Source organism: Pelophylax lessonae (assembly GCF_965119305.1).
Source record: "Pelophylax lessonae genome assembly, chromosome: 13".
NCBI lineage: Eukaryota > Metazoa > Chordata > Amphibia > Anura > Ranidae > Pelophylax > Pelophylax lessonae.
Window position 1 is genome coordinate 125,136,331 of NC_138780.1, and position 26,560 is coordinate 125,162,890.

The window sequence follows — 26,560 nt, forward strand, 5'->3', positions numbered from 1 at the left end:
GGCTTGCCTCTCCACAATGCATTAGAGTGTTACTAAACCCAGGACCCTACATTCACTATATCTGGTCTCCCAGAGGTACACAGTACATAGAAATGCAATCATTATAGTAAACAAACTGCTAAATACCTTTTCTCAACAGCAGTTAGAGCAATCTTGTGACGTCTATCGGTGTGTGGTAAGGCTTGTAGGAGGAGGAGTTTTACATTCTGCTTTGACTGTCCTATAAAACTTCAGGACCCCTGACCCTCTGTCTGGACAGTGCTGATTGGGAGAGTGCATGTAATCTGCACAGGGCCAAGAATAAAAAAAGCAATAAACACCAAACTAAGCATGTGCAGCGGGACTCCTTCCATTTATAATATCAGGAGAGGAGTTGGAGAGACTGGAAGGGATGGATCTGAGAAGACAGGTTTAAAACAGCCTTTTTAAACAATGCAGAGGATTACCCCTTAGGTTCCACAGTAAGCACAAGCATGCTTTTCTGCATATACAGACTAATTTTACTGTTCCGGGTTTAGTAACAGTTTAAGATAAAAAAACCTTCTGAGCTGGAGAATCCCCCCAGCTCCCTTTTACTTACCTGAGCCCGATCCCAATCCAGCAATGTGCATGAGAGCAGCAGCTCTTTGCTGCCTCCCTCTTCACTGGGCAGATTGATAGCAAATGTCAATCAAATGCTGTGACAAGGGAGCGGGGGGCAGGGTCAAGCAGCCTGGTGTGTGTCAATAGACGCAGACAGGGTGTCTTGGGAGTGAGCCTGCACAAGTGCCCCCATAGAAAGCTTCTATGGGGGCATTTCCCAGTAAAGGAGGAGTCTGGAGAGCCGACAGGGGACCCCAGAAGAGGATCGGGTCTCAACAGGAAAACAGATAGCTTTTAAAGCCTTATAGAGTAAGGAGGGGTTAGAACTTCTGTCACGAAGATCACACACACACACCAGAGGGAAATCTTTGTATGGTAGAAGGGAAATGAGGAGAAAGCTTGCCTTTGGGAAGGTAAGTCAAGGGTGTAAAACAATTACCATAGCCTACCTCTCCCTTTCTCTCCCTACACGACTAGTTTGCCACCACCTGCAGTATGCCAGCTGACTGGTCTGCTAGGCAACCATAAACACTGATAGCAATGAGATATGCATATGGAAGATACGATAGCTTACACACTTTCCTGCTTATGTACTGGTGGCAGTACATCAGAGATTCGGTATTCACGGTTTTCAAATGCACTCTGGACAAATAACTTAGTTCATTTTCATCCTACTTAATTTATAGAGGTAGCGATGTGAGATGGACAATCACCTTTGGAAGTGGTACCCTCTGAAGTGGCTGTAGGTTCTATGGACCAACTGGGTCAGAGTTAGGATTTCTGACACCAGGGCATCATCCCTATGACTAATATTTTGTAACTTAGAAAGGATGACGCATATTCCTTCTGATCCAAGAAAAATTACAAAATAATTGCAGTTTGGAGCCTCAATGTGTAAAGACCTTGCCCTCCTTACAGAGTTGTACTATAGTCGCCTAGTCTGTGAGGATTCTGGATGGCTTGTGCATGGATAGGAGGTCCACCCTTTGTTTGCACACACAAACCTATAGGATCCTGTCAGAGACTATTTGGCAACTAGGTGTTAGGTCCTCAAACGTCTAGATCTAAGCTGTCTTTTAACCATACTACTAAACATTAGGAATGAGCTCAATATGGACCAAACTTTGGCTATTCGGGCATTTGGACGAATGCCCGAACGTTTACCCATTCAGTTGAAGCCAAAAATCATGTACAATAGCATTATTACTACCAGGATAGGCATTGCTGGGTCCACCAGTGATGTCACACTTACAAGGCTGGGAATCCCCTGTGAAATAATTGGCCATTTAAGATAATTTCCTTTTACAGGCAGTCCCCAGGTTAAAGATAGGGTCTGTAGGTTTGTTCTTTAGCTGAATTTGTATGCAAGTTGGAACAGGTAACTTTTTTTTTAAGTGCCACCCCAAAGGTTTTTTGGATAGTATAGGGAAGGGTTAACATCCCTGTAACATTTGTTTTGTGGTCTGGGCCCCTGTTCAGACGATTTCACCTCACTTTCTCTGTGACATTTAGATTTAGAGAATTTTGGGTTGTCCTGGAAACAAGGATTAGTGATAGAACTTCAGTAGAGACACCTTTTTCCCATGAGAAATAACCGCTTGTTATTAGGAGTCATATGTAAGTTGGATGTTTAGAACTCAGGTCACTGCCTGTACTGTACTGTGGGGGTTCAATGATGTTACTGTGAGACCTCACCTGATTTTTTATTCGGTTGACAAGCAACCGAACTGGACGTGTCTCATGAGGGGTTTTTTTCTTTTAGTAGGTCGTCCGGCATCATGATTGATGTGGATCTGCATCGCTGGGCGAAGTGATCAACGATGAATTACACCGAAATACTTTTTTTTGGGATTTTTTATTGAACGACACAAAAAACAGCGCACAAACCCCTCCAAAAGGACTCATGGGGAGGGGGGTTTCTGCATGTATTTTTTCCCTTTTTAACAAAGCTGACAATGACAGCTGTCAAAGTCCTTTGCTGGAAACGTTAAAACCTTTATAGATGTCAGTTCTAAAAACCAATCACTGCTCCCGGCTACAAAGAATTTTTAGAAAAAGTGTCTGCATTGGTTGATGTTCCCCATGGCAGGTCGCACCCCCGTGCTATTTTCTGACAACCAATTCAATATTAGCCCAGAAAATGGGCATGTTTCTTTGACAGATTGATCCCCATTGATTTCAGTGGGGTTCAGGTTGGGCATCCAAACTTATTTGAAAAACCCCTGCCATACTGAACCCAGGACTGTTCAGATCATCACTACTCAACATTGAATCATGAACATACTGCATTTATAATATATCATCTCTCTTGTTACACTATAAAAAACTAAAACCATTTCGAATTGGAGTTTCACATGAACTTGCTTATTCAATCAAAAGAATACTTACCGATAGCTGAGCCTGAAAAGATAAGCCATTCCATATCCAAGCGCATACCCGATAAGAGGCATGAGCACTGCAGCTCCGATGAGCCAAGGCGAAAAGATTTTAAGCATGTCACTTTTCACATAAAGGGCTGACAAAATTAACATAGCGATTGCAGTTAGAAGCCCAAAAATCCTGCCAAACTGAAAACATCATATTTTGCATTAGTGGATTTGCTCTGGCCTTTGTAGGACATTAAAATAATAATAGGAAACACCTAAACAGGCAACATCAGGTAGAATAAAGATGAAAAACACACATATAGCTTCTAAAACAATCCCTTGCCCAGTTCCCCAAAGACTTCATGAAGTAAAACCCAAAATCTATAAAATTGTGTTGCGCAGAATAAAAATCTGTATAATAAATGCTCTTAATAAATAATTGCATAAGCTGGTACAACCAATGATGTCCTTCCACAAATAAAAGTCTGGTGTGCAAATATCAATATCAAATGTAAAAAATATTGGTGAATAAAATATATTAAATAGGATGCTCTCAATAAATCCTCTAAAAACTTTCATATAAGTGTAAATTGCATATGCTGTGCAATATCCATCAATACATAAAACCACAGTGATAAATTAATTGTAATAAAAACCTTTGCAAATTAATCCTATTACGACGTGCAAATATCCATAAATACAACCAATCTTATATATAGTGTCCAATAAACAATAAATAATTAAATATGGTAATATAGTGTCCAAAAGATAGAAAAAAAAATCAAGTCCAAAGTGAATCGGTGCAAATAACAGAAACTATGCTGTGCTCAAAACCACCAGTAGGTGGCAGGTGCTCCCCAGACTTGTGAGTGACTGGGATGTCACTGATCCTACAAACGCTGTGCACCCCCCTCGTGAGTGGGCGCTCACCTCAGAAAAGATTAAACCAGGCACATCAATCAGGGATAGCCCTTCCCAGTGATAGAGTGTAGGATCAGTGACATCCCAGTCACTCACAAGTCTGGGGAGCACCTGCCACCTACTGGTGGTTTTGAGCACAGCATAGTTTCTGTTATTTGCACAGACATAACATTGTTATAGGGAGGTACTCCCTCCCTTCCTGTTTACTACATTGTGGATGGGGTGAGTGGTGTCACATGGCCCAAACCCCTACTCTTTTTTTTTTTAGCATCTCCAATGCTATACTGATAAACATCCACTGACCCCATTCCTTGGGCTGAGGACCATCCACAGACCATCCCTGGACTAACACTACTCAGCCTCATCATTGAACACGATACTCGTATTTACGATACCCTCAGACCACTTATGCCCTCTTCCTAATCTGAAAAACACCCCTGAAAAGCCCCTCTACTTTGTGATTAAACATCCCCAGACCTAAAAAGTTCAACCACAAGGCTAATAATCCAGCACATCCATCCAACCCAGCCATCTCCACAGAAAGACCGGCAACACTTGCATCTGGCACTGCAGATGGAGAATGTGTTAACCTAAGCACTAATAAGGTGCAGTTGATTGCAAAAAGAGATAATTCTGCTTACTCGATGGAAAACAAGGAACTAAAATAAGATTGGAAAATTCACTTGCACATCTACCTCTACAAATTTCAGTCTGAGTGAATCAAAAATTTGTTCTTCATACACCGTAAGATTATCTTCAGTATTCTTACCTTAATAAAACATTGAGAGTATTGTGGCCTTTTGCTGTTCAATAACATACCAGCACAACATGGAAGGACAGTGATAATCAGAGATATCATTATTTTTTCGTAGGGAATATTGTTGTTTATTGGTACAAGGTCCATCCCAAGACCATAGATATACAGTAGGAATGGCATCATCCCGAGAGCAAGTAGAGCGGAACAAACCGTTAGCACAATACTAGAAGAGAGAGAGTTAAGAAAAAAGGTTAGGAGTTGAGCATCTATTTTTACTGTATAAAGCATATTGCTTACATTGATCTGCAGTCAATTCTTACAGATGGGCATCATGACCTGCTAGACAGAACACTTTGGTAGTACAGTAACAAAGTCAAAAGCTGTACCCATACAGTGCAGCTCGTTTTCTACAATTCTGTGAAACTGTAACTTGGTCTGCTGCTAACATGCAATTGAACCTAGCAGGGTCCTCTACTTGTCAATTACATGCCACTCTTTTAGCAACACAAAGAATAATGTTAACCGAGTTAAGAAAAAAATAAAATAAATTAAGACAGGTGGATTCACATAAAGCTAGAAGTATACAGGCCAGTTACATTGCTTTAGATTTCCTAAGTAAGTAACATGGGAGGTCTGGGCTGAAGGGCATTTTCCCCAGGTCAGTACCAATTCTACATGATTTATAGAGTTCCACCAGTTTGTGTGTGCTACAAAATAAAGGGAGACAGTACATTTACAATATAAGGCTAGACAAGAGGTAGTCAGAGGAACTCTCTTCAAAGTGATAACAATTACATCTTAGACAGTCATAAATTGAACAGGTACCCTCATTGGAAAACTTATTTTTCCAGTTCTGTGGACTATCAATTTTTGGATTTTCTCACTTTGTCTGTGGTACACAAAACAGCACACATTTCTAAAATGGAAATATTTGGAAAACTAGTGAGCAGCTAAATGTAATCAATATCTCAATGAACACAAGAACAATTTCCAAAATTTTGACAAAACTGGGTTTTCTAGAACATTTGTTTAGCTCATTACATGAAAAGGAAGGCTATTAATTTAACTTCGATTACAAAATCTTCAGTTTTACTCAAATTAGTTGATGCAAATATGAATACACCCAACAACAACAAAAACTACTACATCTAGCATTTTGTATGACCTTAACAATTTGTAAGGACAGCACCAAGTCTTCTAGACATGGAATGAACAAGTTGGCGACATATTGCAACATCTATTTTTTTCCATTTTTCCTCTTTTAGAGCCTGGATGAAGAGTGATGCTCAACTTGTTTCTTCAGAATTCCCCATAGGTGTTCGATTAGGTTCAGATCAGGAGACATAATTTGGCCATTGAATTACTTTCACTCTGTTCTTCAGAAATGCAACAGTGGCCTTAGATGTGTGTTTTGGATATTTGTAATTTCTTAAAAATGCACAACGACCTAGGGCATGGAGTGATGGTAGCATCTTCTCTTTCATTATAGAGCAGTACATCTGTGAATTCACAATACCATCAATGAAATGCAGCTCCCTGACACCAGTGACACTTATGCAGCCCCACAGAAGGACACTGCCATCACGTTTTACTGTAGGCACAATGCATTTTTCTTTGTACTCCTCACGTTGGCGGTGCCATACAGTTTTGAAGCCATCAGTTCCAAAAATATTTTTTTTTTGGTCTCATCTCTCAAGAGTACCACTAGTCTTTATCAGCATGGGTGCTGGCAAATGCTAGGCGGGTTTTTTTGTTTGTTCATGGGCATTAGGAGAGGCTTCCTTCATGGGAGGACATCCATGCATGCCATTCCTGCACAGTGAATGCGTATTGTGTCACCCCAGTTTTGCTTTCCACTTCTTTAGCTAACTGAAGTGAACTTGCATGGCAATTTTCTTTAACCCTGCTCATCAGAAGATGCTCCCACCGAGGTGTTAACTTCCATGGATGGCTTGGACATCTTGATGGGATGGTTGCAGTACCATCTTTGAAAAATATTTTGTATCACTTTTGCTACAGTATTCTGACTGATAAGTAAAGCTTTGCTGATCTTCTTGTAGCCTTCACTTTTCTTGTGTAAAGAAATGAGGCCTTGTGACATTTCTCTTCCATGTGGTGCCATTGCTGACAGCATGAAATAGGAAGGGGGTTTCTTTGTTAAGTAAAGCACTTTTAAAAACAAAATGTCTGCTGAACACTTTTTTTTTTTTTTTTTAGAAATCTTTTATGGTGTATATAAAAACAAACAAAAAGTACACAAACTTAGATTGACTCAATGACCATCTTGACACAGCTCCAGATAATAGGCCCACGCAGGGGCTCCAGTAAGGCATTACAGCAGGGCTTGACACATTTTGCTTAGAATCTAGGAGCCAGCTAAAAAAAAAAAAAAAGTTAGGAGCCAGTTTTTTAAATCCGCTGGCCAGCGCCCAGAACTACATGTCCGGGGCGTCAGGCAATAAGATTTGCTTACGCCTGGTGCCAAGTGTTAAAAAAATGAAAATTGGAAAAAAAAAAAAAAAAGGAGGCTGCGCTGAAAAGCACTGATAGGCTGCCCTGATGGGCACTGACATGCAGCACTGATTAGGCAGCACTGATAGATGGCACTCCTTGTCCACTCAGCGGCAGTTAGGAAAGGGCGACCAATCAAGCCCAGCTGTCAACCTGGAAAGATGATGTTGGAGGTGGACAGGCAGTGAGCGCTAGCCACACTCATCACAGCACCGTCGACCAGAGGGCACTGGTTTGGGACCTGGGTCTTGTTGAGCTCTGCATTACAGTATACTAGAACAGATGACTGGTATGACTCATGCTCACAAGAGAAACCGTCTATGTGATGGCTCTCAAGTAGGATACAACCCAAGGAAGGTTAGCCTAGAGTTAACCTGGCAGGTAATACATGAAATGCATAGTGGGTCTCTTAGTCAGCAGTTGCAGTGGATGGTTCTGCCAGCCATTTAGCCCACACCTCAGTCAAATTTTTTTGGCAGCCTCTATGTAGAGAAAAGTGTCTTAGAGAGAAAAGAAAGAAAAAGAAAGAAAAATAAAAATAAAGAAAGGTCTGTTTTTTTCTAACATAGGGGGATCCTGTTTCACACATAAAATAGGAGGCAGCAAATCCGGGTCCTTTCGGCAACCCTTGGAACCAGCTCCTCTATCAGCCCCAGCAGGCAATTTTCTGGAGACGGAACAATAGACACACCAACGGTCTCGTTCACCACAGAGAGCACTTGTCCCCAATAGGTAATGATTACAGGACAGGACCAAAATATATGAATAAAATCTCCGGGGCATGGTCACAGCACCAGCACTGTGTGTAAATGTGTAAATGGTATGGAGTAAGATACGCCCTGTCAACCATCTTACACTGTACAAGGGTGTCTCTTAGGGAGACTAGAATTTTAAATGGCAAATCCCTTATGTCCCCCCAATCCTCAGTGTCAAGCTCCAGAACATCATGAGGCCAGCGCTGGCGGAGCGTGGATAGCTCAGGTGAGGAGAACAGAAGGAGATGTGCATAAAATGACAGAGATAGGTTTCTCTGAACATAAACGCAGAACCCTTTCCAGATTGGGTTGCACTAGTTGCATTGTGTAGTTGTGGGGAGAACTTGCTTTTGTAAGCATGGGACAATTATAAAAACCTAAAGAGATGTGGAGGACGGGACATTAAATTGAAACATTAGATGGTCAAATTAAGGTACTGAAAGGCCTGAAGTGATATCCGAGATCTGTTTAATGTAGCATTTGGCCCACATTTTAGGTCCAGGGAGTTTAAAGACGTGCGGTAAGGTCAAATTATTGCATAGGGGGTATTTGGAGAGACCACGGTCCGTAGAAATTTTCCGTACAATAACCCTGCTCTCCAGGCCCAAGCATAAAAGGGGTCATGTCATAGGGGGCTTTAGGTCCATGGAGAAGCAGGCATAAAGATACCTCCACAGAGCGAAGTACTGCAGTCTCTAAAATCATGGCAGGGTTAGACCTATCTGGGTTCAGCACCAAAACTGAAGAAACCAGCTGAGCTACAATGAAATATTTGTGGCAATCTGGAAATGCCAGGCCCCCCTGCGATGTGGGAAGCATAAGACTGAATAATTTGTACCGGAATGAATGTGGGCCCCAAAGGAAAGAAATGAAGGATTTGGGGATCCACTGAGTTATGGAATATTTGAATTTAGGGAGGATCTTCATTTTAATTAGGTTAATGCGACCTAGAAGGAACAAGGGAAAGTTCTTCCATACTTTCAGCTTATCTTTAACCGTTTTCACAACAGGGTTCAAATTTAGTGGAATATAATTTGCAGCGTCCCTCGAGACCCGCACCCCTAAATAAGTGAACCCATCTACTCATTGCAGCTGGAGAGCTGGGGAAGCTACTCGTTTAGCATCTTGGTCTATAGCAAGTAATTGGGACTTGGACCCACTTGACTTTGAGCCCTGTTACTCTCGAAAATTAATTCAGGACAGATAGTGCTCCTTGCAGGGAAGGGCCAGCATCATTCAAAAAGAGTAGGAGGTCATCGATATAAAAGGCTTCCCTCTTCTCCAGCCATGCCAGTCTGAGCCCTTTAATATGGGGCGCCACAGGGAGAGCCTCAGCCACAGGCTCCATAGCTATAGCGAAAAGTACTGGAGAGCCCGGCAGCCCTGTTTGAGTAACTCTTGATAACGTAAGGAGCAGTGGCGGCCGGTGCATAGGGGGCGCCAGGGCGCCGCCCCCCCTGAAAAAAGGAAGAAAAAAAAAAAAGATAAAAAAAAAAAAAAAAGAAGAAGATTGCAAAACGAGCAATAAAGTTTGAAAAAAAAAAAAATTGCGTTCGCCGCCGCCGCCGCCAGCCGATGTGAAGGGGGTGGGGGGGTGGGGTTACCACCCAGAAGAGGCGCCGATTGGCTGCCTTCTGGGGGGCGTGGGGGGCGTAACCTGGGCGCAAGGCAGATTCCTTGGAAACCCCCACTTCGTGGATTCCTGGCTGTGATTGGTCCAGCCTCCAGCCTGGACCAATCACAGCATCCAGGACATCCAACGCTGACCCCGCTGACGTCACTCGCAGCAGTGGACCGGACCGCGGGCGATGGAGTCGGGTGGACACCGGACGGGAGTGACGGCGGCACCGGAGAGGAGACCAGACCACCGGAGGTCATCTGCTGGAAGAAGACATCACCACCGGTGAGTCCTCGTGGTCCTCCTGTCAGTCCTCCATGACCATCCATCCAGCTTTTCCACCGCCATCCCCCTATGCTCTGCCTCATCCCATGAGTCATGGGATGAGGCAGAGCAGAGGGGGATGGCGGTGGAAAGGCTGGATGGATGGTCATCATGGGCCATGACCATCCATCCATCCATCCATCCATCCATCCAGCCTTTCCACCGCCATCCCCCTCTGCTCTGCCTCATCCCATGACCATCCATCCCACTGCCATCCCTCTCTGCCTCATGCCCTCATCCCTCCCACCACCATCCCTCTGCCTGATCCCATCTCTCCCACTGCCATACCTCTGCAGGGGGCATGTACGCTGGTCACTGTATTGAAAGGGGGCATGTATACTGGTCACTACATTGAAAGGGGGCATGTACGCTGGTCACTGCATTGAAGGGGGCATGTACGCTGGTCACTGCATTGAAAGGGGGCATGTATACTGGTCACTACATTGAAAGGGGGCATGAACGCTGGTCACTGCATTGAAAGGGGGCATGTACGCTGGTCACTACATTGAAAGGGGGCATGTACGCTGGTCACTACATTGAAAGGGGGCATGTACGCTGGTCACTGCATTGAAAGGGGGCATGTATACTGGTCACTACATTGAAAGGGGGCATGTACGCTGGTCACTGCATTGAAAGGGGGCATGTACGCTGGTCACTGCATTGAAGGGGGCATGTACGCTGGTCACTGCATTGAAAGGGGGCATGTATACTGGTCACTACATTGAAAGGGGGCATGAACGCTGGTCACTGCATTGAAAGGGGGCATGTACGCTGGTCACTACATTGAAAAGGGGCATGTACGCTGGTCACTACATTGAAAGGGGGCATGTACGCTGGTCACTGCATTGAAAGGGGGCATGTACGCTGGTCACTACATTGAAAGGGGGCATGTACGCTGGTCACTGCATTGAAGGGGGCATGTACGCTGGTCACTACATTGAAAGGGGGCATGTATACTGGTCACTACATTGAAAGGGGGCATGAACGCTGGTCACTGCATTGAAAGGGGGCATGTACGCTTGTCACTGCATTGAAAGGGGGTATGTACGCTGGTCACTACATTGAAAGGGGGCATGTACGCTGGTCACTGCATTGAAAGGGGGTATGTACGCTGGTCACTGCATTGAAAGGGGGTATGTACGCTGGTCACTACATTGAAAGGGGGTATGTACGCTGGTCACTACATTGAAAGGGGGCATGTACGCTGGTCACTGCATTGAAAGGGGGTATGTACGCTGGTCACTACATTGAAAGGGGGCATGTACGCTGGTCACTACATTGAAAGGGGGTATGTACGCTGGTCACTACATTGAAAGGGGGCATGTACGCTGGTCACTGCATTGAAAGGGGGAATGTACTGTGTGGTCTGTGCTAGGGGGTCTGTACTGTGGGGTTTGTGCCACTCTGTCAGTGTATCCCATAATAGGGCCCCTGCTCCCTATTATGGGATATACTAGTACTGATGGAGCCCTTAATATGTGATATATTGGGAGAATTGGTTCACGCAAGCAAAATACAGGGGACAAAATGGGTGGGGTCTATAAGGGGTGTGGCTTCTGAGAAATGGGAGGGGCCAAAATAGAAGGGCGGGGTCTTGCGCCCCCCCATCTTAAAACTTCACCAGCCGCCACTGGTAAGGAGACAAGCGACCTCCCAAGCAAATGGCAGGCGTTGCCAAATGAATATCGTTTGTAGCCGCTGAATAAATACCAGTGGGAATCCCACTGGAAAGGCCATTCTATCGAATCAAACACCTTCTCTATGTCAAGAGAGGCAAACACTCTAGTGCCCTAGTTGTCATGATTTGCATGAAGATTGGTAAAGAGTCTACGAAGATTAAGGTCAGTAGATTCATGAGCCATGAAACCAATTTGGTCCGAATCTATAATGGAGGGTAATAAGGGATTAAGTCTGTTAGTGAAAAGTTTGAGAATTTTGAGGCAGTTTTAAGGAGTGCAGTGGGTCTATAGGAGGTACACATTTTTGGCTCCTTAGTGGGTTCGTGGATCTGAAGGACATGGGCATCTGCCATAGAGGGAAGAGCGCCATTCTTAAGACAGTGGGTGTATAAGGAAGCAAGTAAGGGGGTCCAATATGTTAGCATGCTTCTTATAGAATTCAACTGGCAAGCAATCAGGACCTGGGGCCTTTTCCCATTGAGAGGGAACTGATCACAGTTAGTCCACCCAATCACCACGGAAGAGGTCCTAAGTGAGACCTCTCAGAGTCAATGGGTCTAAGAGAGATGTCAGCATTTCAGGGCACAGACCAAAGGGTAATGTAGTGACGTACATGTCCTGGTAAAAGGTCTGAAATTCCCAGATCGCAGTAGTGGAGCGCGAGAAGAAAGAAAAAGAAGACGACGACTCATCAGTGATACTGTAATGTCCCTGGAACACCTGACGGTGCTCCATGCACGTTGGGCCTCTCTATGTGCCCAGGCTGTGGTATCGCCATACCCAGGAGGAGTAGCAGAATGTGTTTCGGGTGTAGTTGCAAGTATGCATATGCCGTGTGAGAGAAACAACATGTTAATAGAACACATTTTGTGGGGGGAAGTCTTCATTTCCTTCAATCAAAGGATTGTGGGAAAAAAATAAACTTAAAACACCACCTCACCATGCCGCTTACTTAATACCTTGGTTTGTCTACTTTTCTAAAATGGGTCATGGGGGGGGGGGGGGTATTAGTACTGTCCTGGATTGTAGTACACACCATATAAAAATCGGTCAAACATTTTTGTCCAAAAAATTTTCGTATAGTGTGTACACAACTTTTGACAGCCGATTCCAAAATTTTTCTTGTATGGGGAAAAAAAAAAAAAAAAAAAGATTTTAGTTTAACCACTTCAGCCCTGGAATTCGGCACTGCATTACTTTAACAATTGCGCGGTCCTGCGTCGCCGTACCCAAATACAATTGATGTCCTTTTTTTCCCCCCACAAATAGAGCTTTTTTTTGGTATTTGATCACCTCAGGGATTTTTCGTTTTTTGCGCTATAAACAAAACAAAAAAAAAAAAAAAAAAAGAGCGTCAATTTTGAAAAAACACCAATATTTTCTACTTTCTGCTCTAAAACATTCCCAATAAAAAGGTTTTAAAAATCAATTTTTTTTTTAATTGGTTTAGGCCAATTTGTATTCTGCTACATATTTTTGGTTAAAAAAAATCCCAAAAGAGCGTAAAATTGGTTTGCGCAAAAGTTATAGCGTTTACAAACACGGGATAGATTTATGGACTTTTAGCTTAGCTAAATCACACGATCTTTCCTGGCCTCTCTGACAGGAGAGCCGTCTTGCATTGTTTACATTCCAGACGGCCCTTCAGTCAGTATTGCCGAAGATTGTGGGAGGCCAGCGGCGATCGAGCCCGCTCCTCCCGTGTTCTGCCTCCCGCTGTGTCTAATCAGCGAAACAGCATGCACATAATCAAGTAGATCTACGTGATTATGCGCAGCCGAGCCGCCCTGCCGCAGTAAATCATGGAGCGGTCCACAATTGGTAATGTGTACCTTTTGTAAACGATTTTTATACAAGAAAAATCAGAAATGACTGTGCATTATCAGAAACATTAAAAAAAAAAAAAAAAAAAAAAAAAAAGGAAGCCCTTGTCGTATGAGAATTTTCATTCATCAGTTACGATTTGCTGTGAATCGATCGTTCGCCCAATTTTCTTATAGTGTATACCCCACTTTAGTGTCTCAAGAAATGAGATAGGCCATCAGGCGTGATCAGTTTTCACAAAGACCAAAGATACACTGATTTTTGTTATTTTTATCAAAAATATGTAGCAGTATATTTTTTGCCAAAAATTAAAAAAAAAAAAAAAACAAAAAAAAACAAAACAAAAAAAAAGGACTAAATTTGCAAAATTTTCTAACAGACAAAGAAAACCTACCGTTAGTTCACCGGTAACGGTCTTTCTTCCCAGCCTTCCAGGAAGGCCCAACATTGAGAGATGATAGGCTCCTCCTACCGGAAACACAATCAATTTACAATTTGTTAAAAAGCCCCACCCTTCCCTCAGTTGTAATAAAGTATCTTCCACAACCAATTACGAGGGAAATGTTCTAATAATTCTATAGGTACTTACCACCTAAGTATATCCTACTATGCACCCTTTTAACAAGGGCGGGTAGGCGGGCCGTCCTGGAAGACTCGGAAGAAAGACCGTTACGGTGAACTAACGGTAGGTTTTCTCTCCTCGTCTTCCAGGACAGCCCAACAGTGAGAGGATAATAGAGATCCTTTATGCCTACCTTAGGGTGGGACCACTGCCTGTAAGACCTTTCGGCCAAAGGCTAGGTCTTGCTGAGACAGTATTTCAACACGATAATGCTTCAGGAAGGTGTCATGACTGGACCAGGTGGCTGCAGTACGGATCTGCTCCCATGATGCTCTGGCCTTTTCAGCCCAGGATGTAGCAATGGCTCTCGTTGACTGTGCCTTATCTTTTGTTGGGGCAGGGACACCTGATAACTCATAAGAGGTGGTAATTGCTTGTCTAATCCACCTAGATACTGAAGGCTTAGAAGCCTGTAACCCCTTTCTAGGTCCAGAGTGAAGGACCAAGGTGATTTGATCTCCTGAAGGTTTTTGTTCTTTCTAAATAAGTGAGAAGAACTCTTCTTACATCAATGCAGTGGAATTCCCTTTCTTTCTTATTTCTTGGTTTATCACAGAAGGAAGGTAGATTCATCTCCTGTGTCCTATGGAAAGAGGATGCTACCTTAGGTAGATACAAGGGGTCTGGCTTTAGGACGATCCTATCTGGGAAGACCACTAAAAAAAGGTACTTTAATAGAAAGAGCCTGTAGATCACCAATTCTCCTTGCTGTAGTAATGGCTAACAAAAAAGCCACTTTTATAGACAGAAACTTAAATGAGATTTCTTTTAAAGGTTCAAAGGGGGCCTTAGATAATTTCTCTAAGACCCTATTCAGGTCCCAAGGGGTAAACCTGTCTCTATTAATAGGGGGTAACCCTACTTCTAGCTAACAGAAATATTTTGATTAACGGCTCTTTTGCCAGACTACCGAAAGAGCCGCTATTTGTACCCTAAGGGTGTTAACCGCCACACCCTTATCTACTCCATCTTGCAAAAATTCAAGAATTGTGGGAGTAGAGGTAGAGGCAAAACCCTTTTGCCCCTGCCAGATCCAACATTTTTCCCATACTTCCAGATACATTTTTCTAGCGACTGGTTTTCTGCTCAGTAAAAGAGTATTTACCACTCTATCTGAGCATCCCTTTTCTCTAAGCAGTTGGCGTTCAGAAACCAGGCTGCCAGATGGAAGAATCCTGGATCCTGAGACTGTACTGGTCCCTGTGACAGAAGGTCTGGGGAGACTGGAAGATGCCAAGGGCAAGCTATTGACATGGCTTTCAGAATGGTGAACCATGGCCTTTTGGGCCACCAAGGGGCAATTAGAATTAGTTTCAGGTTCGAGACCTGTTCAGTTTCTGAAGGATTCTGGGAATTAGCATCAAAGGAGGGAAGGCATAGGCCGTATTGAATTTCCATGGCTGGGCTAGAGCATCTAGACCGCCCGTCCCTTTGGACCTGGAGAGGGAAAATAATTTCTCTACCTTCTTGTTTTGAGCTGAGGCAAACAGGTCTATCTCTGGTCGACCAAACCTCTCTACCACTAACTGGAAGATTTTGGGACTTCTTTCCCATTCTCCTTCTGCGGCTGAGGAAGTCTGCCTGTAGGTTGTCCTTTCCCTTGATATGGACGGCTACTAGAGAGATTATCCTCCCTTCGGTCCAACCCAGGATGCGTTGTGCCAGGGTGAGAAGGGTTTTTGATCTGGTCCCTCCTTGCCAATTCAGATAGGCCACAGCTGTGGTGTTGTCTGACAATATTAGGACTTCTCTGTTGAGGATGAATTTTTGGAAAGCTTTTAGTGCTTTTTCCACTGCCCTCAATTCCCTGAAGTTGGTTGAGGCTTGAGCTGTTCTCTTGCCCCAGATTCCCTGAGCTTGTGCCCCTTCTAGGTGAGCCCCCCATCCTCTGGTACTGGCATCCGTGGTAATCTTCACCGGATCCCATTGACCCCAAGGTCTGCCTTCCGATAGGTTGTTTGGATTGGTCCACCACTCCAGGGAAGACTGAACCTGTGGAGTGAGGTTGACCAGTTCGTCTAGAGAATCTGTCCTTCTGTCCCAAGAGGACAGATGGAAGAAGAGTAGCTCTTTGGCGTGGAGTTGTGCCCACACAATGGCTGGGATGCTGGCTGACATGAGGCCTAATACTTTTAGGATTTCTCTCCTGGAACAAGGTGAGTACTCTAGGTTTTGTACTGCCGAAACTATTTTTTCCCCTCTTTTCTTTGGGAAGAAAGAGTTTCTGCAGCGCTGAATCTATTCGGAATCCTAGGAAAATCTGTATCTGAGTTGGCTCCAGGGACGACTTTTCCCAGTTTATAAGCCATCCTAACTTCTGTAGGAAGCTTATCACCTGCTGGGTATCCACCCTTACTTGGGCTTCTGACTTGGAAAAGATCAGCAGATCGTCCAAGTAAGGGATCAGGGCTATTCCCTGGATGTGTAGGTGAGCTACTGCTTCCTCTAGGATCTTGGTAAAGATTCTCAGACTGGATGTTAGCCCAAAAGGCAGTGCTCTGAACTGCCAGTGAGTAGTTCCCTCTTTTGTCACTATGGCAAATCTCAGAAAGGGCTGATGTTCCTATTGGATAGGAACATGCAGGTATGCATATTTGAGATCCAGTGTTGTCATGAACACATCTTTCAGTAAGTTCTTCCTTACTGGGTATATAGTTTCTATAGCAAATTTTTGGTAAAGAAGGAATTTGTTGAGATTTTTCAAGTTTACTATTAGGCGATGTTTCCCTGAGGGTTTTGGGACCACAAACACATGGGAGTAAAACCCCTGGAAAAGTTGCTCTCTTGGTACTGGGATGATTACCAACTGTTCTGCCAGTTCCTGGATCCCTAAGGAAGTATTTCCTTGGGGATCTGAGTGAGTGTTATAGTTGGGGGGGGGGGGGGGAATCGTGGTGAATTCTAGTCGATAGCCTTCTTTTATGATATTTAGGATAAATGGGGAGACTGCTATTTCCTCCCAGCTGGAAAGAAACTGGTTTAGTCTTCCCCCATTTTGATCTTTGAGTCATTTACTGTTACTTGTAGAGGAGGTGGAGGGGAAAATGCTATTTCTTGATTTTCCCTTCCGCAAGTTCAAGTTCTTTGCTGGTTCCCTTTTTCTTCCCTGTTGTTTATTATCCCTGGGGCCACTAAAACATTTTCTGTTAGTCTCTCTAGGTTTCGTAGGAAATTTATTTCCTTTTTCTGAGGATCTGGAAAGGACATCATCCAACCCTGATCCAAACAGAAGGGTTCCCTCAAACGGGAGACCGCAGAGCTTGGACTTTGAGGTGAGATCCCCTTCCCATTCCTTAAGCCATATGGCTCTTCTGGCTGTGTTCAGGAGGGCTCCTGTTTTTGCAGAGGCTACGACCGACTCTACCGCAGCATCTGCTAAATAGGCCATCACTTTTCCTATTATTGATAAGGAATCTTGGATATCCTGAGTTTTTGTCTGAAGTAAATTTTTACTTAGTCTGTCAGCCCAGAAAAAAGCGTTTCTTGCCACACAAGAGGCGGTCAGACCTGAAGCCATAGCAGCTGCATTGGCATCCCAGGCTTTTCCCAGTAAAGTCTCAGCTTTTCTGTTCATAGCATCCTTGATGCTGCCTGCATCTAGGAAAGAGAGGACTGACTTTTTAGATACTTGTGCTAGGGGGGCATCCAGTTTTGGACTTTTTTAGGAATTTGCCTGTGTCTTCCACTTTAAAGGGAAACCTCCTTTTGCAAGAATTCCCTTTATTCAGCCTGTTCTCAGGTAGCTGCCATTGTTGAAGAATTAGAGTCTTCAATGAATGGGAAAAACTCTAGAAGGGCTCTCTCCCAGTCCTTTATAGAGTTTATCTTGTGCCGTGGTTTCTTTCGGCAAATCAGGTATCTCTTCTGAGGTATAAATGGCCTGAAGGAGACCCTGCATTCTCTTGAATAGGTTCCTGGATGGTTCTAGTTCTGCTGGAGTCTCTGAGTCCTGGTTCCCTTCACCATCTGAGCGGCTTTCTTCTAGTGACAGCCTGCCTTCTTCCCTAGTCTGAGCTGAGGGAAGACTTTGGGAGGCAGGTGTAAGACCTGAAGGTCCTGCTTTAGGTAGAGAGCTTTTTTGGGAAGAGGTACCTTGCATTGAAGAAGGATCTATAGGTTCCACTATACTAGGCGTTCCGAAGGAGGAATGTACTGTTCTAATTGTAGACAACATTTCTTCCTGCATTGTTTTAATGAAATCTTTCATTAGTCCTGTAGTTTCTTTTCCTGCCAATTTATACAGTGGGTACGGAAAGTATTCAGACCCCCTTAAATTTTTCACTCTTTGTTATATTGCAGCCATTTGCTAAAATCATTTAAGTTAGTTCTTCTTCCTCATGAATGTACACATAGGACCCCATACTGACAGAAAAACACAGAATTGTTGACATTGTTGCAGATTTATTAAAAAAGAAAAACTGAAATATCACATGGTCCTAAGTATTCAGACCCTTTGCTCAGTATTTAGTATAAGCCCCCTTTTGATCTAATACAGCCAGAAGTCTTTTTGGGAAAGATGCAACAAGTCTTTCACACCTGGATTTGGGGATCCTCTGCCATTCCTCCTTGCAGATCCTCTCCAGTTCTGTCAGGTTGGATGGTAAACGTTGGTGGACAGCCATTTTTAGGTCTCTCCAGAGATGCTCAATTGGGTTTAAGTCAGGGCTCTGGCTGGGCCATTCAAGAACAGTCACGGAGTTGTTGTGAAGCCACTCCTTCGTTATTTTAGCTGTGTGCTTAGGGTCATTGTCTTGTTGAGGTCCAGAGCACTCTGGAGAAGGTTTTTGTCCAGGATATCCCTGTACTTAGCCGCATTCATCTTTCCCTCGATTGCAACCAGTCGTCCTGTCCCTGCAGCTGAAAAACACCCCCACAGCATGATGCTGCCACCACCATGCTTCACTGTTGGGACTGTATTGGACAGGTGATGAGCAGGGCCTGGTTTTCTCCACACATACCGCTTAGAATTAAGGCCAAAAAGTTCTATTTTGGCGTCATCAGACCAGAGAATCTTATTTCTCACCATCTTGGAGTCCTTCAGGTGTTTTTTAGCAAACTCCATGCGGGCTTTCATGTGTCTTACACTGAGGAGAGGCTTCCGTCGGGCCACTCTGCCATAAAGCCCCCCGACTGGTGGAGGGTTGCAGTGATGGTTGACTTTCTACAACTTTCTCCCATCTCCTGACTGCATCTCTGGAGCTCAGCCACAGTGATCTTTGGGTTCTTCTTTACCTCTCTCACCAAGGCTCTTCTCCCCCGATAGCTCAGTTTGGCCGGACGGCCAGCTCTAGGAAGGGTTCTGGTCGTCCCAAACATCTTCCATTTGAGGAATATGGAGGCCACTGTGCTCTTAGGAACCTTAAGTGCAGCAGAAATCTTTTTGTAACCTTGGCCAGATCTGTGCCTTGCCACAATTCTGTCTCTGAGCTCTTCAGGCAGTTCCTTTGACCTCATTATTCTCATTTGCTCTGACATGCATTGTGATCTGGAAGGTCTTATATAGACAGGTGTGTGGCTTTCCTAATCAAGTCCAATCAGTATAATCAAACACAGCTGGACTCAAATGAAGGTGTAGAACCATCTCAAGGATGATCAGAAGAAATGGAAAGCACCTGAGTTAAATATAGGAGTGTCACAGCAAAGAGTCTGAATACTTAGGACCATGTGATATTTCAGTTTTTCTTTTTTAATAAATCTGCAACAATGTCAACAATTCTGTGTTTTTCTGTCAGTATGGAGTGCTATGTGTACATTCATGAGGAAGAAGAATGAACCTAAATGATTTTAGCAAATGGCTGCAATATAACAGAGTGAAAAATTTAAGGGGGTCTGAATACTTTCCGTACCCACTGTATATACATCTATAATAGAAAGGCTTAGTGTGTGAGCTGGACAACTTATCTGCACAATTACCACACTTCTTATGAACCACAGGGCCTGCTAATGCTGGGGTATTAGCAGAGGTTCCTTGTGAACCGCTCGGGGATTCTGGAAGACAGGATACAGAGCAGTACAAGTATCATTCTTCCTAATATAAAAACAACATGAGGACCATAGAAAGAACAGAAATAAGTTCGACTAGGGTCAGGAAAATGTAACAGCTTCCAGGCATTTTTTGTGTCGGTAACCAGCAGACTTTTAAGGCATAATCCCAATAAAGGATACATTCCAGCACTTACCCTGTTCCAACCTGGGCTTTGCTGCCGACACCTGGAGCGGCCTCTCCTCCTCCTTCCCCGGAGGAGGAGTCGTGGAGGGCTTCATTTCCCCAGCAGATAACCGAGCTGCGATAGCCTTGGAGTCTGCTTTTCCAATAGTAAGTGGTTTCGGCGTCTCCTCCATGTTCTTCTTCTTCCCCATGTCGCGCACGTCTGACGTAGCGGCTGTGACGTTGTACCGGAAGTTCCGGTTTGGAGACGAGGCTTAAAGCGCCCGTCCGGCGGGAAATTCAAAATCTTTTGCGGAGGAGAGCTGCTGATACCGGAAAACAAGACCTGAAGGAAACACTGCAGGTGGCCGACGGCTTATACATCTGTGGGCCGCCTGTAAGAAGCCTGGACAGGCAGCAGGTTAAGCTCCGCTCATAATGACCCCCGGAGGGACCTGTGGCCTTCTGCAGAACCTGGCTTACAGGGGTTCCATTCGACTCACAGAGTCTGCAGGTCAGTAACACAACAAACGTTCCGTTGTAGGAAGAAACACAATCTAAATTGAGGGCCTGAGGGAAGGGTGGGGCCTTTTAACAAATTGTAAATTGATTGCGTTTCCGGTAGCAGGAGCCTATCAAAAAATCCCAGTGGTGATTAAATACCACCAAAGATTCTATTTGTGTGAAAAAAAAAAAAAAAAGGACAAAAATTTTGGTACAGTGTTGCATAACTGAGTAAGGGTCCTTCACACGGGCGGTCCGTATGTCCGTTTTTCATCCCATTTTTTTGCGGATGAAAAGCGAAAATAATGCATGTCAATGGGATTGCGGATGTCATCCGCTGACATCCGATTTGGGTCCTTTACCATCAGTTCCGTTTTTTGGAACGGAAAGAACCCCATTTTTCTTCCGTTTAAAAAAACGGAACGGAAGCAAAAACTGATGTCTGTGGTGTCATCCGCTGACATCCGCAATCCCATTGACATACATTATCCCTGTTTATCATCCGCAAATGGATGGGATGATAAACGGACATACGGACCGGATGACAAGTGTCATCCGTGTCCGTAAAAAAAAAAAAAAAAAAAAGTGCCAGAGCGGATCAAAAAACGGTCCGCCCCGTTTGAAATGTCTCTAATTGTCAAAGTGCGACAGCACTGAAAGCTGAAAATTGGCCTGGTCAGGAAGGGGGTATAAGAGCACAGTAGGCAAGTGGTTAATGAATAATTAGACTCACCTGTAGAATTCTTTGTAATTAGGATTTTGTTTTCTAAAATATAGCCTTCCTGCTAGGACTTTGATTAGGATGTATTTGTTTTGGCAACAGGATCTTGAATGAATTGGTTAGGAAAAATACTTTTTTGTGTGTGCAAATTAACAAATATTGGTTGCAATCAATGGCCCGCATTTGTGGGAGTATTATTATTGTATGGTGTCCCATGGAAAATGTTGATTCTGAAAGGAAAGGAAAAGTTTTCTGACAAATCTGGGGTTTATTAATTTATGCTGAGCACTGTACTACATTACATTACCACATTACAGGGGACAGTTTGGACAAAAACAAAGCCTGCTGTGTTAATACTATTGTCAGTCTGTATCATATACAGTAACAGAAAAAAATTATTTTATCCCCTGCTGATTTTGTACGTTTGCCCACTGACAAAAAAATGGTCATTAATTTTAATGGTAGGTTTATTTTAACAGTGAGAGATAGAACAACAACAAAAAAATCCAGGATCCTCAGACCGTAGTATAGTCCCCAAACGAACACAAAAAGGGAAGGACCATATAATCTAATATTATATATATATACATACATACATACATACATATACACACACACACACACAAATTCCAGTTAAAAATGGAGCAATTATCAAGAATAGTCCACTTATTGCTATGGTGATATATTGCCAGAATAAAGAGTAATCAAAGTTTGCCTTTACATCAGAGTCTACAGAGTTCCCCCTTGCACTGTAAGGGGGAATCCTGCAGACTCTGGTCACATTTCCAGAGTTCCTGGGGTTCCTCTTTATATCAGAGACCACCTTCCGCAGAAAGAATACACTAAGGTAAGGGGGGGGTTACAGATATAAGGGGGTAACATCTTTATATCAGTGCACCCTTACATTATTGTATTCACTCCCCCCTTATATCACTGACCCCCCCCCCCTTAGACTGATCTGGCATGGCTGTCACTGACCTCCTCCCAAATGCAGGGCTCAGTAAGTCTGCTCCAGCTTGGTGGCTCTGGTTTTATCCTATAGTCTCCTCTCCGCAGTCCACACATGTCTGACTTCTCCCATAACCATCGTCCCCGGCGGCACTCCTACTCCTGACTCCTCTCCAGATTCCCCCTCAGAGACTGCAGACATGATAAAAGACAAGCGATGGTCAGAGGCTGTGCAGACATGGTACAGGAGAGGTCAGAGGCTGTGCAGACATGGTACAGGAGAGGTCAGAGACTGCGGCGGGGTCCAGTCTTACCCAGCCCTGGTGTAGAGAGGTGCGCTTCACTGCCCAGTCCAAGATCAGTGCCTTCCTTTTAAAAATAGCACCACCTGGCGCCATTACATCACTGCGCATGCACCCACCTACCCAAAAATGGGCGAGCTTGTACGGGCTTTCCCGAGCCTGGGTGTATGCGCAGTTGACATGACGCGCCCTGGCCCAGCTGCAGCCATATACTGTACGGGTGCTGTTGCCCTCAAAGCAGGCCCCAGGGCAGTCCGCCTTGCCAGCCTACCAGGATGGCTCTAGAAGACCATGTGGCATGCCAACTTCTTCAGGGGTTCCAGTTACTAATGCAGCATATGGCACACAGCAACATTGGACAAAGTACTACATGCACTTTGTCCATTAGTGACAGAATAGCGAAAGCATTTTTTAGGATACTTTCTCTTTAACTTGATCATAGGAAATACTGATCATATGGAAATATTTTTTTTTAATATCCCATCGAGACCCATTCCTAGCTCTGAAATGTGATATTGTGGGCAAAGGTTATAAAAAATGATAAATAGGCCTTGAAATAAAAAAACTCATCATCTTGTAACAAAGAACTACATGCTTACCTTAGATTCAAATTGCCGCCAATAGCCAAAGTAAAGATGTTGGAAAGATTTCCTCCAGGACAGCAGCCACAAATAAGTATAGTAATTGATTCCATTGCATTTAGGTGGAAAACACGCCCCAAAGAGAAGGCAGATAATGGCATGATCCCATACTGAGCAATGACGGCAATTCCAACCTCTTTAGGTTTCAGAATATACTTCTTGAGTTCTGAGAGTTGCAAAGTACAGCCAAGAGACATCATGACGACAACCAGTAGAAGAATCACACTTGAATCCAATATAGAACCAAGTACCTTCTGGCTTGAGAGAGTGCCATTAAAAATTCTGAGCCCTTCAAAGCCCTGATCTTGCTCTCCGGTTCCATTCATGACTACAGAACTGTAAGAAAAATAGAAAAGTAACAGTACATTTTTAAAATGTTTACATTTAAATCTGGCATTCCAGAAAAAAAAAAAAAAGACGCAAATTAATTGCCAAAGAAGAATCAAATGTGAAGCTACCAGGAACCCATTATTCTCCAGTGCTGTCATATTCCAGAACTGCAACCTACCTGGAGTGCTCAGAAGTACAAGGTGTTCAGTACTCAGAGACATTGCCAAGGTAAGGAAGGCTGAAACCCGACTACCACTGAACAAGACACAAGTTGAAACATCAAGACTTGGCAAAGAAGTATCCAAAGACAGGATTTTTCAAAGTTTTAACAGACTGATGAAATGAGTAAATCTGGATGGACCAGATGGATGGGCCTGTGGCTGGATCCGTAATTGGCACAGAGCTCCACTTTGACTCAGACACCAGCAAGGTACAGGTGGGGTACTGGTATAAACTGGTATTAAAGATGACCTAGCTGGACCTTTTCAGGTTAAAAATGGACTCAAATCAACTCACAAACCTTTTGCCAACTTTTAAGACGACACTTTCTTCAAGCAGTGGTACAGGAAAAAAAGTCTGCATCTTTCAAGACCATGATATTCATTTAGAACAATGCTCCATCGCATGCATCAAAGTACTCCACTGCATGGCTATCCAGTAAAAGCCTTAAAAGATGAATAATGACATGGCTCCTTCACCTGACCTCATAATGCATAGCCATTAACAAGCAGCAATGATCTGTGTGAGTGGGCAGTTGTTTGGAGTGGCAGCTAAATAGATTGTGTGGGTAGGTGCAGCATGGTTCAACGACAGAAAACCCAGAAGAGTCCAGATGCAGGAAACAGAACTGTATTGAAATTGAAGTTCAGCAATACACAACAAGCCTGGCAGAAGGGCAACCTTACCAGGAGCACTCACAGGACGCAACAGGGAAGAGTAGTAGCAGAAGGTCTCAGGTGTGCCAACAGTGTCGGTCTCGAGGGGCAGAATTCTGGTCCATACCCAAGTGGGGAGGCTTCCAGGCAGATGGCGTGTCCCTGCACTTTCCCAATTCAATTGGAACCTCTGCCTAACGCCAAGCACTGTTCCCGACGGACGGATGACCTGTCCCTACTGTAGCCAGGAGCTGCCTTAATTGTCTGTTTTATCAAAGGACACGCTACAGCATCTGCCACAGTGAGGCTGCTCTCTCTAGTGCTCAGCCTGAAATCTGCCTGGTCACATTCTGAATGCAGAGTGAGTGAAAACTTACAGAAGAGTGGAGGATCATGGGACATGTAGTCTAAGAGCTCAAATCTACATTGAACTCAGGTGCATGGGGACTATAAGTTCCACCCGGCTGGAGGATGAGAACAGAATTCTGGGAGAAGGGGCCAGTCTCTTGGGGCCCCCAGCGTGGACCTGCAAGCAGTACTGTGGCCACTTTGAGGCCTGTAAGGTAGAGGGAGAGAGAGACACACATCATCAGGGAGTGCGGGTGCATCCGCTGCCAGCTACACCTGTTAGTGGCAGCCTGGAAGCCATTTCCACTGCATCCACTCCAGATCCAGCTGGACTGTAGCACAAGGTCGAGGGCTATTCTATGAGCTAGAACCTGCATGGGGCCTGCCGCGGAGCTTCCACGCCAGCTTTGGCAAACTGAAGACCACCGGGATTGCTTATCTTGCCCACTTGCCCATCTTGCTATAACAAATGACACTGCATGCAGACACTGATCTTGTTCCCTCTAACTAAGCTTGTAAGAAAACATTTTACCACATTTGCTGGGCAGCCACACAGTGTTAAAGCGTGCTTGAGGTGTCCTGACAAGCAGCATAAAGTCACCCTGCTTTTCAGGACACTTCAAAAGACTAGCTAAGGACGCAAGACTTTTCCTCTAAAGGACTACAGCATATTCCCCCACACAAGGGATAAGAGCTACTGCTGCCATAAGGGCCCACTCTTCAACCCAGGACTCTATTTACTAAAGAGCGGGGCTAAGGACTTAAGGGTTATATGGTTTTATTTGAGTCTACGCGCTATTGAGACTGTGGAGTCAGGGTACAGAAGGGAGTGGTCTGACACGAACCTGGTCATTCCTCTGTCCTTCTTTGGCATGTAACCATAGATCCTAAACAGGGCAGAATCTGTTGGATATGTATACAGTAGGTGTTCTTACAGTATTTCAATTGGTTACCATTTTTTGATGGTCCCTGCTTTCAGGGTTATTTTCCGTAGTAAATTTCTTGCAAGTAACAAGTTTATATTGCTGAATTTCTTTGCTATTAATCCTTCAGTAAAAAAGAAGATTCAACTGATATATTTTGACGTTGAGTATTCTTTTTTTTTTTTTTTATTTTTTTGAAAATTCTGTTTATTAAGTTTAAGCACATAGAAAAACAAGGCCATAAGGGGGCATACCCCGGCCAACAGACAATAACATAACCCCAGAAAAACCCACCCAGAACAACCCGCAACCACACTGCTCAGCACCCTCAATCAAGAATCAACATTAGCAAGGCAACCCAATACTTTGACAGGAACAAGTAATCCCTGTTCTCTCTCCCCATGGTCCCACCAGAGTTCAGGCCGCGTCAGGCTCAGAGTCTCGCTCGTCAACCGTGGATCTGGAATCCACCCAGACTCGCCAGACCTTTTCATATTTCTTAGGGCAATTCCTAGAGATATAGGTCGCCTTGTACAGCGGAACCACCGCATTAACCAACCCTTTCCAGAAGCCCAGAGTCGGAGAATGAGGAGATTTCCACTTGAGGACTATGGCCTTCCTGGTATAAAACAGCAATATTCCGATAAGGGTTCTCGTCGCCCTGGCCGTCGCCAACTGGTCGACCAGGCCAAGAAGACAGACCCCCACCGTCATCGGAACCGAGATAGAAGCTAGACTAGATACAAAACGGGTCACCTCCAACCAATAAGAAGCAATCTGCGGGCAGTCCCAGAAAATGTGAGAAAAGTCTGCAAAAGTGCATAAATAGGATAAATACGATGTAGCCTGTGAGGAGTGTAA

General features: G+C 44.2%; 1 protein-coding gene across 1 annotated transcript in view; it reads right to left on the reverse strand.

Annotated features, from left to right (window-relative positions):
* The window catches only part of SLC10A1 (solute carrier family 10 member 1), a gene marked incomplete at its 5' end in the record, with an annotated part of 54,406 nt that extends 28,304 nt beyond the window's left edge, over positions 1 to 26,102 (reverse strand). The window contains 4 exons of the mRNA XM_082274959.1: positions 2,971 to 3,149; positions 4,639 to 4,849; positions 23,182 to 23,559; positions 26,065 to 26,102. Coding sequence (XP_082131085.1) covers positions 2,971 to 3,149; positions 4,639 to 4,849; positions 23,182 to 23,559; positions 26,065 to 26,102 — 806 coding nt within the window. The remainder of the gene's footprint in view (positions 1 to 2,970; positions 3,150 to 4,638; positions 4,850 to 23,181; positions 23,560 to 26,064) is intronic.
* Positions 26,103 to 26,560: the final 458 nt, after the last annotated feature.